This window comes from Bradysia coprophila, chromosome II (assembly GCF_014529535.1).
Source record: "Bradysia coprophila strain Holo2 chromosome II, BU_Bcop_v1, whole genome shotgun sequence".
NCBI lineage: Eukaryota > Metazoa > Arthropoda > Insecta > Diptera > Sciaridae > Bradysia > Bradysia coprophila.
Genome location: NC_050735.1, coordinates 7,633,571 through 7,648,626, shown reverse-complemented (window position 1 = coordinate 7,648,626; position 15,056 = coordinate 7,633,571). Strand labels below are relative to the sequence as shown.

The 15,056-nt window shown below is 36.4% G+C and overlaps 4 protein-coding genes across 4 annotated transcripts; 2 read left to right on the top strand and 2 right to left on the bottom strand.

The window, feature by feature from the left end:
- Window positions 1-5,551: 5,551 nt before the first annotated feature.
- LOC119070504 (larval/pupal cuticle protein H1C-like) lies at window positions 5,552-6,962 on the top strand. Its single transcript, XM_037174865.1, has 2 exons — window positions 5,552-5,768; window positions 5,842-6,962. Exons 1-2 carry the CDS (start codon window positions 5,757-5,759, stop codon window positions 6,844-6,846), a joined length of 1,017 nt encoding a protein of 338 aa, XP_037030760.1. The 5' UTR covers window positions 5,552-5,756; the 3' UTR covers window positions 6,847-6,962.
- Window positions 6,963-7,017: 55 nt separating this feature from the next.
- Window positions 7,018-11,369, bottom strand: LOC119070620. Its single transcript, XM_037175050.1, has 5 exons — window positions 11,071-11,369; window positions 8,936-9,061; window positions 7,411-7,556; window positions 7,236-7,346; window positions 7,018-7,179 (listed from the first exon to the last, which is right to left on the bottom strand). Exons 1-5 carry the CDS (start codon window positions 11,212-11,214, stop codon window positions 7,035-7,037), a joined length of 672 nt encoding a protein of 223 aa, XP_037030945.1. The 5' UTR covers window positions 11,215-11,369; the 3' UTR covers window positions 7,018-7,034.
- On the top strand, window positions 9,366-10,676 carry LOC119070534. Its single transcript, XM_037174912.1, has 4 exons — window positions 9,366-9,720; window positions 9,785-10,245; window positions 10,300-10,410; window positions 10,470-10,676. The coding sequence occupies exons 1-4, from the start codon at window positions 9,616-9,618 to the stop codon at window positions 10,648-10,650; spliced, it is 858 nt and encodes a 285-aa protein (XP_037030807.1). The 5' UTR covers window positions 9,366-9,615; the 3' UTR covers window positions 10,651-10,676.
- A 1,459-nt stretch (window positions 11,370-12,828) lies between the features above and the next one.
- LOC119070520 lies at window positions 12,829-14,114 on the bottom strand. Its single transcript, XM_037174892.1, has 5 exons — window positions 13,937-14,114; window positions 13,708-13,845; window positions 13,275-13,651; window positions 13,108-13,218; window positions 12,829-13,042 (listed from the first exon to the last, which is right to left on the bottom strand). Exons 1-5 carry the CDS (start codon window positions 14,093-14,095, stop codon window positions 12,907-12,909), a joined length of 921 nt encoding a protein of 306 aa, XP_037030787.1. The 5' UTR covers window positions 14,096-14,114; the 3' UTR covers window positions 12,829-12,906.
- Between the last annotated feature and the right edge of the window lie 942 nt (window positions 14,115-15,056).

Below are 15,056 nucleotides of genomic sequence, written 5' to 3'. Positions count from 1 at the left end.
CGAATCATTCAAACGCTACAACCTGCAACGCCAGAACGAGTTCAGTCACATGGTGGCATGGCGATTTATACGAAGAGGCAACTCATGGCCTATGGTGATTAGACACTTGCTATTACCTAAAACTAATAGCCGTAACCGTAACAAAGTCGGAAATATCAAAAAACCCAACATTCGCTTTCTCCATAAAAGAAACCATATCGACATAACGTCAATAGTAGAAAGAGCTACAACATGACAATGTTGATAGCGCCATCTTTGGGAAAATGTACAGGTCAATTAGTGATGGTTGTGGTATTCGCATACCACCCACGGCTTGGAGAATTCACAACGTATGGGACGTTAACACACGGTCGATTTGTGAACAATCTAAGTCGGGAGAGATATGATGTAAAATCACAGTCCATATGATCAAGAGACTTGTACAATAGCACAACAGGCCCATCTGAGGCTTAGGTGCTGGGCTTACACCCTCCCATCTAATCTAATCTAATCTAATCTGGACACAAATCAGATTTACTTTGTTAGGTTGCAACACATGCCAAAACTCAATACTATACAACACACTTCCAACAACATTATCGCTTGGGGTCCGCATTTCTTGCTATTCTCTGAGGATTTGCGTTACCTTCAGTATGTATATTTACCTTGATTTGGCGTACTTTTATTAACTTATTCACCGGAGTGTTAATTCTATGATAAGTAACTCAACCACCGTCCCTTGACTTGTGGTTGGACTAACTTCTAAATTCAGTCAATCTTTCTCGACCACATTTTAAAAGTTTATATTTTAGATATTTTAGATATTTCAATATGAGCAAATATTATTTTTGGGATTATTTTAGACAGAATTACTGTCATGAACAAAAATGAGTTGTGACTCACATTGCCAACATATTGAAATTGATCTAGATTACTACAATCAGAAGAGCTTCTGCCTCACCAGAGAATATTACATCATCGTTGCCTTTACTCACACGTATATAAAACTCATTATTTTGAAATCATTGTGAGGTAGAATGCTATAAGTGAGACATTCTAGAACTACAACTGAGTCAATAAACACCGTGTACAATTCACAGTGTGTTCATCTTTAGGAAACACAATTTTATAAAAAAAAGTCATCCAACGCTTTCCGAACATCGGTGTAGACAACATCGACCTGATCACCCGATTCAACTGCCCGCACGGCTCCTTTCACAAACTCAACCAGATTGGTGGTCGTAGAACGGCCGAACATAAAACCCGACATAAAACTTTTCCATTAAAAAATCACAAACAATCGATTCGAAAAGCTTCCCGAAAGTGGGCAAAATTGCTACTCCTCTGTCCTCCATAATACTCGACGTCAGATCTAGAACCACTCTTTAAAATCGGCATATGACATATGACTCCTTGCCAGTGAATGACAAGTTAAACATAACTAACGCCGACCCGTACGAAACACCTATTCGTATCAAAAGCCTTTAATGTGAAACTCTTCATTTCTCATACTTCATTTTCTTCTCTGCTGAAAAACTATTCTCCCTTTAAAATCACTTACATTATCCACTCTTTGCCTTGTTATCATATACAACTAAATTGCCGGAGGCAATATAGACAGCCCCGTACGAAGACAAATTTCATAAATTCCTATTTAAACAGCTATATTTACCTATATTTACCTATATTTCACTAAAAATAAATATTTCACAGATAAATATATGCTATTATATAGCTCTTTCTGCCTGTATATAGCTCAATATAGCTGTATATAGGTATATATAGATGTCCATATATGGAATCCCTGAAACCCCACACACATAACAAATTATTTCCATGTTAACAGAAACTCTCTAAGTACCATTTTTCCCAAGATATATCACTTTTAATAAAATCCAATATGGCCGCCGGCAACCATTTTGTTAGGAGACCGGAAATAGTACCGACGCTTTACATTCGTTAATACCTTTCAAACAAAAAAAATTCAAGAAATTCGGTCAAAATTTACTCGAGATATTGTCAAAATACTCCACGTTCACAGGGGTGATATGCTGTCAGGGCCGTCACCCTTACTGATATCAATGGACTCGAGCGCATCGACTATCCTAGCTTCGTCAACATACATATAAACAATGTCTGCACTCTTATCCAAACCAAAAATTCCGAATGTAATTTTTGTTCTTCTAAAGACATTGGAATAAATAAGTAAATAAATACACATTTTCGAAGAAATCGACGAACAGGTCACAATACAGTTACTTGGAACACACATATTCAACCTACGTAGCTATAGCAGACTGCGTATGTCGATTTATCTCGCCCTATGTTAAAAATGTGTCGAGGTGCTGATGATAATGTCGCTAATTTTTCCACAAAGAAAATACGTCAGTTTACGGAAGCTTTCGGAAGCTTATTTGGTAGAAAAACTGATGCATTTTCTTATGAAACTGTAGAGCTGTGGTCCAATTTCGCTTAGGTAACTCAGAGATTACAGCACAGTATAGATCGGAAAATATTTGAGATTTTTAAGAATTTAAAAAGTCATCGATGTTCCTAGTCAGTGTGTTTCCAGGTTATGATATGTGGACACAAAAGTTCAAAATCACTTAGCGAATTCAAGTTTGGCGGCAAAATATCATATACTGGAATCACTTAATTGACTGGGAACATCGAGGCTTAGCCCGCTGTATAATATATCAAATTGAGGGGGTTTGTTAACTTATCAATTTGATGTAATCATAGTCACCGACTACTGCTTGAGAATAAGGAGGTAATCTAGTGATCAATGTTTGTGGATACTTCAGTAGCTTCCCCAATCCAGGAAAACCAACACGCTGGAGCTAGAAAATTAATAATTAATCATGCTGCATAATGAATACGAGGTGAAAATATTGACAAAATGACCCAATACCATATATTCATCGCATATTCCTGCAATATACCTTTAATGGATCACGGATAGTTTTACAGCTGCAGCATTTATCGGTGGTTGGGCATTCTTGTCCAAATTTAGCTTAACAATTAATTCCGTCGTATTGCACGCTACCTAATCAAGTCAAAACGAATTCAAAAGTGTTGAGTTCATGGAATTTCTGTCACTCTACCCAAATTAAATTTACTTTGAGCTCCCAACAATAGCCCATTCCACTCTCACGTTGCATATCAACGATGCGATTGAGTTGTTCCATATGTTGTCATTATGATGGAAAATTGCCAATACAGCTGTGTATGCATCAACATCATATAATTTTGCGATGTTTCTAGATCGATGATGAATTGTTGAACGGTTTTGGCGATTTGATACAATGAAAGTAGATAAGTATATATGGCCAGTCCATAGAAGTCGGAGCACATACGGATTTGCATGGCGCCACCTCAAACGAACTCATTTCTAGTGGAAATTTGCACTAGAAATGAGTTTGTTTGAGGTGGCGCCATGCAAATCCGTATGTGCTCCGGCTAGAACAAATTTGAACGTTTGGCCATACCTATCTATTTACTTTCATTGATTTGATATTCCACCCCATATAAGATTGCTCTGAACAAGCTTTTCAACCGAATCGATCGGTGATTTATATGGAGTAATCTTCAGAACACTAGCTAGGCCACCACGGGGCCAAAATAAAATTGAACTTGCCTGCAATGACAAAATTTGTATCATGTGTGCCATAAGAATCATTGTGTAAACAACAGCATCTGGCAGACGTTTTATCTTCCCAATCTTCTTGACAGCTTTGCAAATGCTAATCGCGGAAACATCGTAAATCGAAAAGAACAGCCCCCGCATTTCTGCTAGCATTCGTCCTATGTTTCAATTCATTAACCTGTCACATACGGCATTCATCTGTTATCGATAACGACTACAAAAACAATGACAAGCTCTGCGTAATATGATCCTTTATAAAGTAAAGTGCATGTTAAAAAATTGAAGTACAAGATTTGGAGTCAAACGATTAAAAATATTTTGATCGATGCTTGCCGTCTGTAATATGTAAACAAAAAACAGTACAACGATTGCTGTTAAATGAGTTCATACACGACAGAGTAAAGTTAACTAGGCGCTGATTTGACTAGGACCTGAATAATCTAGTAGCCCAATATTTTTTGCGAATAAATTTTTTCAATTTATGTCAGCGTTCATTTGAGTTCATTTTCATACAGTGTATTAGGTCACTTATTTGACGTTTCGAAAATGAACCGCTCCTGCCTGGTTTATTTATCACGACACTTCAAATGAATCCGGAAAATGGTAAAATCGGCGTTTGCCAACACGGCAAGCGTTCGGGTTTCGGTAATGTGTGTAATGAAATGTGTAATGTGTGGATGAAATTTGACAGTTATTTGACAACTAATATGGCCTTGGAACGAACCTATAGATTTGTAAAATTGCAGAACATCAAATTTACCCTTTTTACAAAATGCAGGCCTAGGATAGTCAAAGTAGACTGATGCGTATACTTATGTATCTCTACCATTGTCAAAAATGTCCCGAGTCAACGCATGAGTGGTACTCTAAATAGGGTACTGAAACTGGACAGTGTATCGAACTAATTTTGACACTGTAAAAAAATTCGGACGCTTTTTTCATACAAAGTAGTACTCTATTTGACAGCTGTCATTAATAGCACTTTTGCTTGAAGTGCGTTGCCCGAGTTGTTGATCTCGCATTTTTTATTCGTTATCCTCCTAGCATTTAAGTTCTTTGGTTAATCTTGATCTGTTGGTTTTCAAACGGATTCTTTTGTTTTTCTTTAAAGACGAAGAGCGATTTTGACCTAATGACTAAAAGATTTTTTATGCATAGGCTGACAGTTTTTCATTTTTTCGAATTGTGAAATGTACAGTAACAGTCAAGGGACCCAACCCACCCAAATGGTGGGAACTAGTTTTAATTGTTGGAAATAAGTTTATTACTGTTGCCAATCCACATAATGGACCTTTGACAAGGGTACTCGATTTGTTGAATTTCAAGGTATATTTATGAGTAAGTTGGACCTTGGATCTTCAGTTCGAGGAAACCATAAACAATTTTTAATGGTTAGTAGAAGATTTCTTCGGCAGCTTTTTAAGTCGGATCATTTCCTCAAACATCTGAAGCACAAGCAATGACAAACCGGTAAAATTTACTCCTTTCAATCCTTTGCATTGATTGAGAACTATAAATTAAGAGTATTAGGATGGTATTTGATGTAAATAGTTTTTTTCAAACAAGATTTAAATCCATACACAAATTCCTATTTAAGAAAAGTGATGTATACCAATTGTCTCGCACAACAGCGGGTGTGGGTGCTTTTTGTAGTTATTAAAGTCTTAACGAATTAAGCTGTTTGTCTGACTCTTAATTGCTTATGCAAACTCATACTTATCTAATTAATTAAGAATAACAAATTTGTTGGCGGTTTCAACATCTATTAAAAAACTTATTATTATCTCGAGTGGTGTGCCCTTCGACATTTTTGTTATTGTTAACCTGTTATGAGAACAAATTAAAACCCATTATTTATACCATTATACATTGCCTTAGCCTAGTATCGATTCAGTTTTTTTCTTTCAACGATACACAATGTGCTATTGAAACTCTCGTGTAAAAGTGTTTTTTTTTTGGGAGGTGAACGATGAAATCGAAAGTGGTGGTACAAGATCTATCGCAAAATAATAATCCGAAAAAAATTTGCTGAACTCATTCATATTTGGCGTAGAAATTGTATATAAAGATGTGGAGCATAGTACATTTGTTACCATTCAATCAATAACAATCATCTATTCAACTAAAAGAAATGGCATTTAAGGTAAGTGCAAATGAACATTCCATTGTCGTCGCAATAAAGAAATATTCATTGAGACTGTCTTCTACTTCAACAGATTGTCTGCACATTGGCTGTTTTGACTGTAGCAGCGGTCAGCGGCGGTTTCATCGATGCTCCTGGACATTTAGCATATACCGGACATTCCCATCAACATGAATACGCTCCAGTAGCAAAGTTTGCTTACTCAGCACCATCGGTCAATCACGTTTACAGCACTGTTAAAGACATTTCACACACACCATTCCACCATTACACTGCTCCAGCTCATGAAAGTGTTCAGTACGCTCCCGTTCACAAATCAGTGGAATACACACCAGTCGTCCACAAAACCGTTCAGTACGATCACCATTCAACGCCATCCCATACATTGGCCTATCCAGTTCAAAAGGCTGTTTCCCACGAAAGTGTTCAATACGCACCGATTCACAAAACAGTGGAATATACACCAGTCGTTCACAAGACCGTTCAATACGATCACCATTCAACCCCATCGCATACATTGGCCTATCCAGTCCAAAAGGCTGTAGCTTATGCTCCAATTGCTAAGACTATTTCTTATGCAACACCTGTAGTACACCATCATGAGCCAACTTATCAACACACTCATGAAAGCGTCGAACGTAACCATGCTGGCACTGTGTCCCATTACGGTAAAACTGTGTCCACCCCACATTCCCATGTCCAAAAATACGATACCCGTGTCACAAATGAACAATACAAAGTAGCTGCAGTACCAGCTGTTCACTATAAGGTTCATGAAGTTCCTCAAGTTCATCATTACACACACTCGAAACCAATCGGTCTTGAATACAGTCAACCAGCCCCAGTCCAACAATACGTTCATTCGACTCCCGTGCACCAACACTACAGTCACTCGGCTCCAGTCCAACAGCATCATCAACATTCCGCTCCAGTTCAACACTACAGTCATTCCGTTCCAACTCAACAATACGCACACGCTGCTCCAGTAGTTTCTTACAATAAGGCTGTTAACTACTCACCCGCCGAAGCTGTGTCACACACAAGTTTCCATTCCAACGATGCTAAATATGAATGGTAAGTGAATATCACACGTGGATCGTGCTGCAGTTATCTAATCTTAAATTCATTGTGATGATTTGATGTTGTAATCGTCAGAAATTGATTGAATAAAATTTATTTATTTATTTATTCAAATGACGGTCGTATTTCTGTGCCAGGATTAGTTGAACCATCACTTAAAATCACCGAAGGAAATTTGTGAAATTTTTATTTTAAAAACATCGTTTTGGATACAGTGTCTAACATATTATTCGGACAGTGACCATTGTAGGCTGAACAGTCTCCCATCGCACCGTTATTCTCGGCCTCGTAAAAATCATTTGGAAGTCCTTCGTCTTCAGATGACGATGGTCTAAAATGATCAATCCGAATTAATTGAAATTCTCAATGAACTCTAGAAAAACCTACGTAAAAACGACGTGGAATATACTGCCCAGTATGCCATTATTAGGATTCACAGGTACTTCGGCTGTTTCACATATAATTTTCAGTAAGCACGACGTTCCGTTATATCCCAATCTACGACAATGATCAATAGTTAGAAATAACGATGACTCCATCAAAATCAACTCATCTCACTCACTTAGACAAATTCCTTTTTATTGCACCATACGCACGGGTTCTTGTGAACAGTTTAGTGGTTTTACTGTTGCTTCTTAGCGGTGTCGGTTGAATTTCATTCGAAGGTATCGACAACGGCATGTTGTCAACAGATCTTTTTCCTTTGAACTACAGAGAGAGATAAAAAAAAGAAACCATGAAAAATTCTTGAATACGCAGATCGTATCGGAATGCTTGGACAATAAACATCTGTTAGAATTCGTTTGACCACCCGAAAGTGATTCTACTATTTGCTCAGCTATGTAATCGGATTTAATTAAAGACTTAGGCTAACGTCCAATGTTCGTTAAACTCTGAATTTCATTTCAAAAACAAATTGCACGATCGGGAACGAATTGCTGGGGGTAAACAATTATGGTTCGTTAAGTTCGTAAGTAAGTCAATTTCTTAAAATTTCTTATAAGCAACGCACTTCAAGCATGAGTGCTCCTCTAAATAGGGTACTGAAACTGGACAGTGTATAATGTATATAACAAATTTTGACACTGTAAAAAAGTTCGGGCAATTTTTTCATACAAAATAGTACTATATTTGGCAGCTGTCATTAATAGCACTTTTGCTTGAAGTGCTATGTTATAGCAACAGTTAAAAGGTGAAAGTTATAAGGTCATAGGTCAACAGTATGAAAATCAAAAGTTATTGAGATGGGACACTAATGAATCATGCAGAGGAATTAAACTTTAGGAACCAACCTACAGTGACATCATTAATCCCAAAAAAATTGAAAACAACCCACAAAAACATGTAAAATCCATCAATATCTTGAAGTTCTTGGGCTGAGAAGAGTTCGAAGCGCCAGAGTAGGACAAATTTTGCATTATACTTCTTAACTCGACCCCAAAAACACAGTTGATGTGAAAGATTCGGGAAATATCATCAAAAAATGATAACACTTCAGTTGTAGCTCCTCATGATGAAGTGAAAAAAGTTTGGTCAGCAAGTTTATTCCTAAGGCTAAAAGAATTACAATGAGCAAAATATTTTCCCTCGTTGACCATTTTTAACTCTTCTTGATCCAAGAACTTCAAGGTTTTGATGGATTTTGTATGTTTCCTTGAGTCGTTCTCCAAAGGGGTGGGATTATTGATGTCACTGTAGGTTGGTTCCTAAAGTTTACTATCTTGGCATGGTGCATCATCTTCCCATCTCTATAACTTTCGACTTTCATACCGTTGACCTACAAACTTTGATGTTTGACTTACTCATAAAATTCGGATCTGTTTATTGAATGTCAAAATTTTACGAAATTGACTTACGTACGAACTTTACGAACATTAATGGTTTACCCCTACTATATTATGTAGAATCAGCCTGATATTGAGAAATATTTCACTAAATTTCACTAAGTTTCACTAAGCTTGGTAAATTTTGTAGCGAAATTTGGTGAATTTGTTTAGTGAAATTTAGTAAAATTAAAATATTTCTCAATATCAGATCCTGACATACATTTATGCACGGATCTGTGTACCGACTTAAAAAAAACTAACCCAACTGTTGACGCCAGACGGTGAAAAGGTATTGTTGTCAGCTAGACCATAATGCGCCTCAAAGTTGAACGCCATGAAAACGTGTCTGCCAATATTTTGTAATGGAATTGCCATGGCTGCAATGAACTTGAAAGAAAACATTGATCCATTAGTATAACTGAAAGGTTTTTTTTGTAAATATAAACCGGTAGTCAAAAGGGCTAACCTACTAATCCGATTTCAGTTTTTTTTTTTATTTATATTTATTCGCTGGTATTGAAGTCAACAACCTAGCAAAAATCAAACTTTAAATAACAAGAACATGTTAAATGGTATTCCGTTACATATACTTTTTAAACGTTGCGTTACACATAACAGAAGGTGATAATTGAATGATGATCATTCTATTGTCGTATACTTGTTCGAAGTTTAGTGGTTATAGCAAGTTGAAATGTTTCTTGCATAGAGATTTCTTCGAATTTTTCGATGAAGAATATACTTAGCTGTGAGTTGATTGGCTGTTAGTGCTTGGTTTACCTCTCAAAAGACATATTCGTCATAGACTTGATGAGGTACAATCTACCTTCATACAATTTTACCTACCACATCGATCATCTCATTAGAATTTGAAAGCTACTTCAAACGACGGTCGCCTTCATCTACAGTTTTATTTCTGTGCAACGAATTCAACTTCTCCAAATATGATTATCTTTTTGATACTAATTGTACTCGGAGTCAGCATGGCTGATGTTCATCGATCTAAACGTTATCTGATTTTCCCTCCAACCGCTCCCACTAGAGTTCAGGTAAAACATAATTTCAAATTTACAATTTTTGGGGCGAAAAAGCTACATCAAACAAATTGGCTAGTTAATCGGCGGTATTGGTATTCCAGTCGATTTGGACTTTGAATCTGTCACACTTGGCTATGTGTTGAAAGCAGAATACTTTGTGCCGGACAATACAACTTTAGTGATGCACTTTATGCAAGATCCATTTAATCCGATCACTCGTCCCGTAACCAGTCGTCGTAAAAGAAGTTCTTTGAATGATCAACAAACGGAAACCGTCGACGAACATAAAATAATTGGAATGCAAGCTAATCAAACAAACAGTTCAACCATTAGCGATGGTTACGAGAAATACGATATCGAAGCTGTAGAAATTGATAGAGGTAATGACACCACCGGTGAAGACTCAGAGTATTATGATGATTTCAGTGATGACGAGGACAAGGTATATACGGCGGCGGACTATCGCATATCTAAACCGAATGATTTTGCCACCGCTCGATGGAGTTTATTCAAGGGTATCGAAATGTTGGCGGAGAGGTTTGTAATGTCCTTATCACAATTTTCATTTATTAAACACCGATCCCATTGTAGAAGTGGTCTAGCAGGAAGACCCTGTATGCTCCGAAGTATATGTGAATCAGCGCAAGCACCGTTTACCTTTAAAAGTGGGATACTTGGCGAACTGATGCACATTATAATGACGTAAGATCTCTTGATTAAAGTTTGGTGAAGTAAGAGATTCACTGATCCATTTTACTTAGACCTTCATCGACTAAAGATAAGATAAACGATCACTCGCAAAACGAATATCTTCGTGCGGAGGAGTTTGGTAGATCTGGAGCTCCATGTGAGAAAATCTTTAAAGAATGTCCAAAATCTTTGTTGGATCAATTTACCGGTATTTATGGCTCAATGGAGAATATAATAAAATTGATTGGTTGAAATCTAGCGTCTTTTTGTTCGATAAAAGTGTTATTCATTGCAGCGTAGAAGAAGTTTTCTCAAAACAGAAAATTTCAAAGAGTTATTCTATGGACAAGAAACAACGTAAACAATTACCGGTTGAGTCGATCGAGTTCTTAAAAAAAACCGATCTGAAAGACTTGATTACGTAACCAAAACTTTTTACGGACGGCTATGTCATCTGTTATCGACGATACATCGAGAAAATAAGCAATGTGCTCTGCTAATCTGGCTTGTTTCTAGCAAAATGTAACGTAACATTGCAACTCCTAATGAAGTAATAGATTTTGTAATCCATTGAAAATTGCTTGGTCAAAAGGAGCAATAGGCTTGATAGTTACATTGCACATACGCTCATCGTCGGCGAAAGGTTGATAACAAATCGGAACTTATACTCACACCACAACCTGCAGTTTGTAACCATGGTATCACTCTTTTATGCCTTTGCAATATTTCATTTTTCGTTTCTTTTTTAGCAAATTCACAAGTACAGCAAGCAAAACAGAGAACTAAGGCAAGCAGAAAACAGTCTTTCGCGAACATAATTTTCTTTAATTAAATTTTAATCGTCCACTATGAAGATGTTAATCCGTTGGCGGCAGAATATTAGAATGCACCGAATGGTAGCAATAAACTGAACGCTAAAAACTATGGAAAGATTTTTTTAATTATTTTCACAAAATTTCTAGTGGAGATGGTAATAGTGTTAATCAATGGAACAAACAAGACAATTAAAACAATAGCTTTTCTATAAACGTGAATTGGAGTATGTACTAATTAGCCTGCTTTAAGATGTAAAATCATTTGTGAACTTGACTGACTTTAATAATAGTTGATGGACTACACTGAAACACACCTGATTTTGACCTGAACCTGCAATTTTCGATTTCGGATCTGAACACGAACTTTTACTTTGGGGTTCGAGGGACAAACTTTGACATGAAACCGGAATTTTCTGGTTACATCAAATGAAGTTCGGATAACCCGAAATTTTTCCTAAAAATTTGTGATTTCTGATGCTGGTTTAAAATTTTCGGGTTACCCGAACTCGACCGGATATAATCTGAAAATTTAATATTAGAACCAGGGCTTACTTTTAGAGAGTTTTAATTCTGAAAATTCCGAAAATTCTGAAAAAGTTCCGAAAAAGTTCTGAGAAATTCCGAAAAATTATTTCACAATTTTTCGGAACTTTTTCGGAATTTTCAGAATTAAAATTCTCTAAAGTAAGCCCTGATTAGAACCCGAAATCGAGAATTTCAGACTCGGGTCAAGTTCAAGTCAAGCCTTAATCACCTTATGGATTTAAAGCCTTAGCAGATAAAGGTTCGATAAGTCTTATTTCCTTAAACGAGGTATCCCAAGTACGAATTTTTGTTTGTATGTCGAGTCTAGCCTACATTTAGGCGAGATGCCTAGATAAAAATTAAGGAGAATCTCCGCAACGCTAAATTATAGCCTAAATTTGTGCGAAAAAATTATATTTTTTCGATGATAACTTCGTTCCGCGTCCTTTCTGAAAAAATTGGGACCATCGTTTTGTGTTAAAATGTGTTTGCTTTGAGTGAAAATAACAAAGGTTTGTGGTGGTGCAACCTACTATGAATCTTTAAACAATTAAACGATCCAGTTCGGTTTTAATATATACACAGACACATACGGAAACGGCATTCATATCATTAGTTTAGTTATACAATCTACTACTTCATTTGATATAGATATTTTCAACAGATTAATATCAAATGATTTGATTTGACTTCATTTTTTAGCATGCCGTTGTCGATAACAAATAATAATAAATAAATAATAACAAATAATAATAAAACACGCTGATCAGAGTACTTCCAGGTCTTATCTATCTCTTGATTCATCGCAACCTCAAAATTGTTTAAGTCGAGTGGGATTGAAAAGTAAGAAAATATCTGGCTGCAGAGCCATCAAACCGATTGAGAATATATAGCTTGAACAATGCATAAAGCACAGCAAAAATAACTGTTTACTCGTTTCTGTTGAAGAAAAAAAAATGTTTGGATGAGTGAGAGGATGTTAATTGGACAACAACGCTCGAAAAGAATGATTTCTATTCTCATTTGGCTTTCTTCTAATATTCCAGCAGTAGTAAATACTTATTTACGGAAAAAAAAGTTCTCTTTATCCTACTTGTTACATTCACAATCTACAATGTATGTAGGCGTAAGAAGTACGAAAGTAGGTCGTCAAAATGAAACAGATTTTTTATATTATCTTTGATATAAAGTCGAATATACCCTTCGGACATTTTTTATTATATGAATCGCACTTTCCTGACCGTCCATCATTCTCCGCTTGGTAGTATCTCTTGGGTAGTTTCTCATCCTTCGATGCAGACGGTCTACAAATAATCTGATTTGCTTGGAAATGTTTCTTTCTGAGTAGCCTTGAATGTTAACCACTTACAAGAATAGTACGTCGATGACACTTCCAATAATGCCGTTGTTTGATCCGAAAGCTGTTTGTGCAGTTTCGCAAATGGCTTTTAAAAGGCAGACATTCCCTTGCAGTCCGGATCTAAAAGTATAGTAGTGATACACCGTGGCTTTTTGTATGAAAATCTATGCAATCACCTGTCCAGTTTACTCTCCATTAATTTAAAAAATCGCCTACGCGACATGAAATAATTTTGCAAGAGGCTACGGTTTTTTCTATGAGTTTTCTTCGTGTTCTTAACATGCGTTTTCGTTGTCTTCTTCAACGACTTAATTTTCTCTTTGGTCACTTTAATTTCATGTTGTAGGTGCTTCGTGGTAACATTTGAAGATTGAACTAAGTCTATCTCTCCTTTCACCAATTTCCCAACAATAGTTTCTCTCGCCAAATTTTCATCAACGGTTCCAGTAACCAATTTTTTATCTATACCTTCATCAGCATCATTTAGCTGTCTAGAAGCAGGCGGTAAATCAATTCTATGCTTGGTTCCAGCATTCGCTCCAGGTTCATCGATCTAGAATAAACTGTGCGAAATGTTGTTGTTCTCTCTAGAGACTTTAGAAGTTTTACCCAAGTAAATGGCAATGGTACGATCCCAGCTGCACTGTCAAAATAGGGATAGTAGAAGTTTGTTTCGAAATTATAGGCAACGAAGACTGATCTACCTACAGGCAAGTCATTTAGAGGTAGTGACAAAACGACGGCCAGCTGACATTTTCCAAAACAAAAAAATTATCAATTTCATGTTGGACGACCAACTGTGCATCATTTTACGTTTCGCTAATGATGTCGCACTTACCGCATAGCAACTGTTGTGAGGAAAATAGAAATTCAACGTTCGCTTGTGACGAATAGTACTCGATCCATTTAAAGCCACCGTGTTGTCTGAATGGCAATTCACTAAGTACATTCGAAGCACATACACTAAGATTATTACGTTGAATATTTTTAACATCATTTCGCATTTGTTGCGTGCACTCTAGTCATCTGAGACAGAATAAAACACTTTGTACCGAAAGGCGGTTTCCTTCTTCTGATCAAAGAGATGATGTGTTTGTTCATTCAATTTACTTTGTGAATATTTCTCATTTTGTGTAATGTCCACAACAATTGATCTGAGTACTCATCTGTTTCATAATACAGCCAGGTGGGGCTGTTTATTTACCTAATTATAAGTGTTGACTGCGGTCAAGTTCAAAGTTCAACATTTAATATGTGAACCGAGACTTACCACTGGGTAAGAAGGATTTTGAATTGAGAAGATTTAAAAGCGAACATCTCCAGAATCTGGAGTCCAGATATTGTAATGTTTGACTACTGTAATGCAATACCTTAGATAGAATGAAATTGTAAAACATAAGTAAGGAGATGAATAAATGCTAAAGTATCCTAAAGTAAATGCTACCTGAACTCAGGACCCATTTTTAAGAATTTAATTCCATAAACTTATTAAATATTCCTAAATTTAGGAACTTATTTGGGCTCACTATATGTGTAGTATGAGACATAATTACACATCTGGAGCCTAATAAATTACTTTGCATCGAGTTGCATCAATAGCTATTTCACCAGCCTAATAAACTAATTTCACTAGGCCATGTATCTAACTATGAGGCTCGTGAGAAAGTTTACATTACAGCCAATTGTTTCTGCGTACCTTCAACTCCGTGACCTCCCCAACAGTATACAGTATGGTGTTGTGGAATCGTTTAAATAATCTGACTGTTTTATAACATTTAATATTCAATTGTACTAAACAAAACGTATTGCGTAAAATATAGGCATGTAGGCGGTTGTTAGAATGTCATCGATTTACATTCACTGCTAGATTTTAAAAAAAACTTTCGCAAGTCTCACACTACTCAATAAAGGTGTAAGGTTTCCATATAATATCATCAATAATTAAACGGTCAATTTGC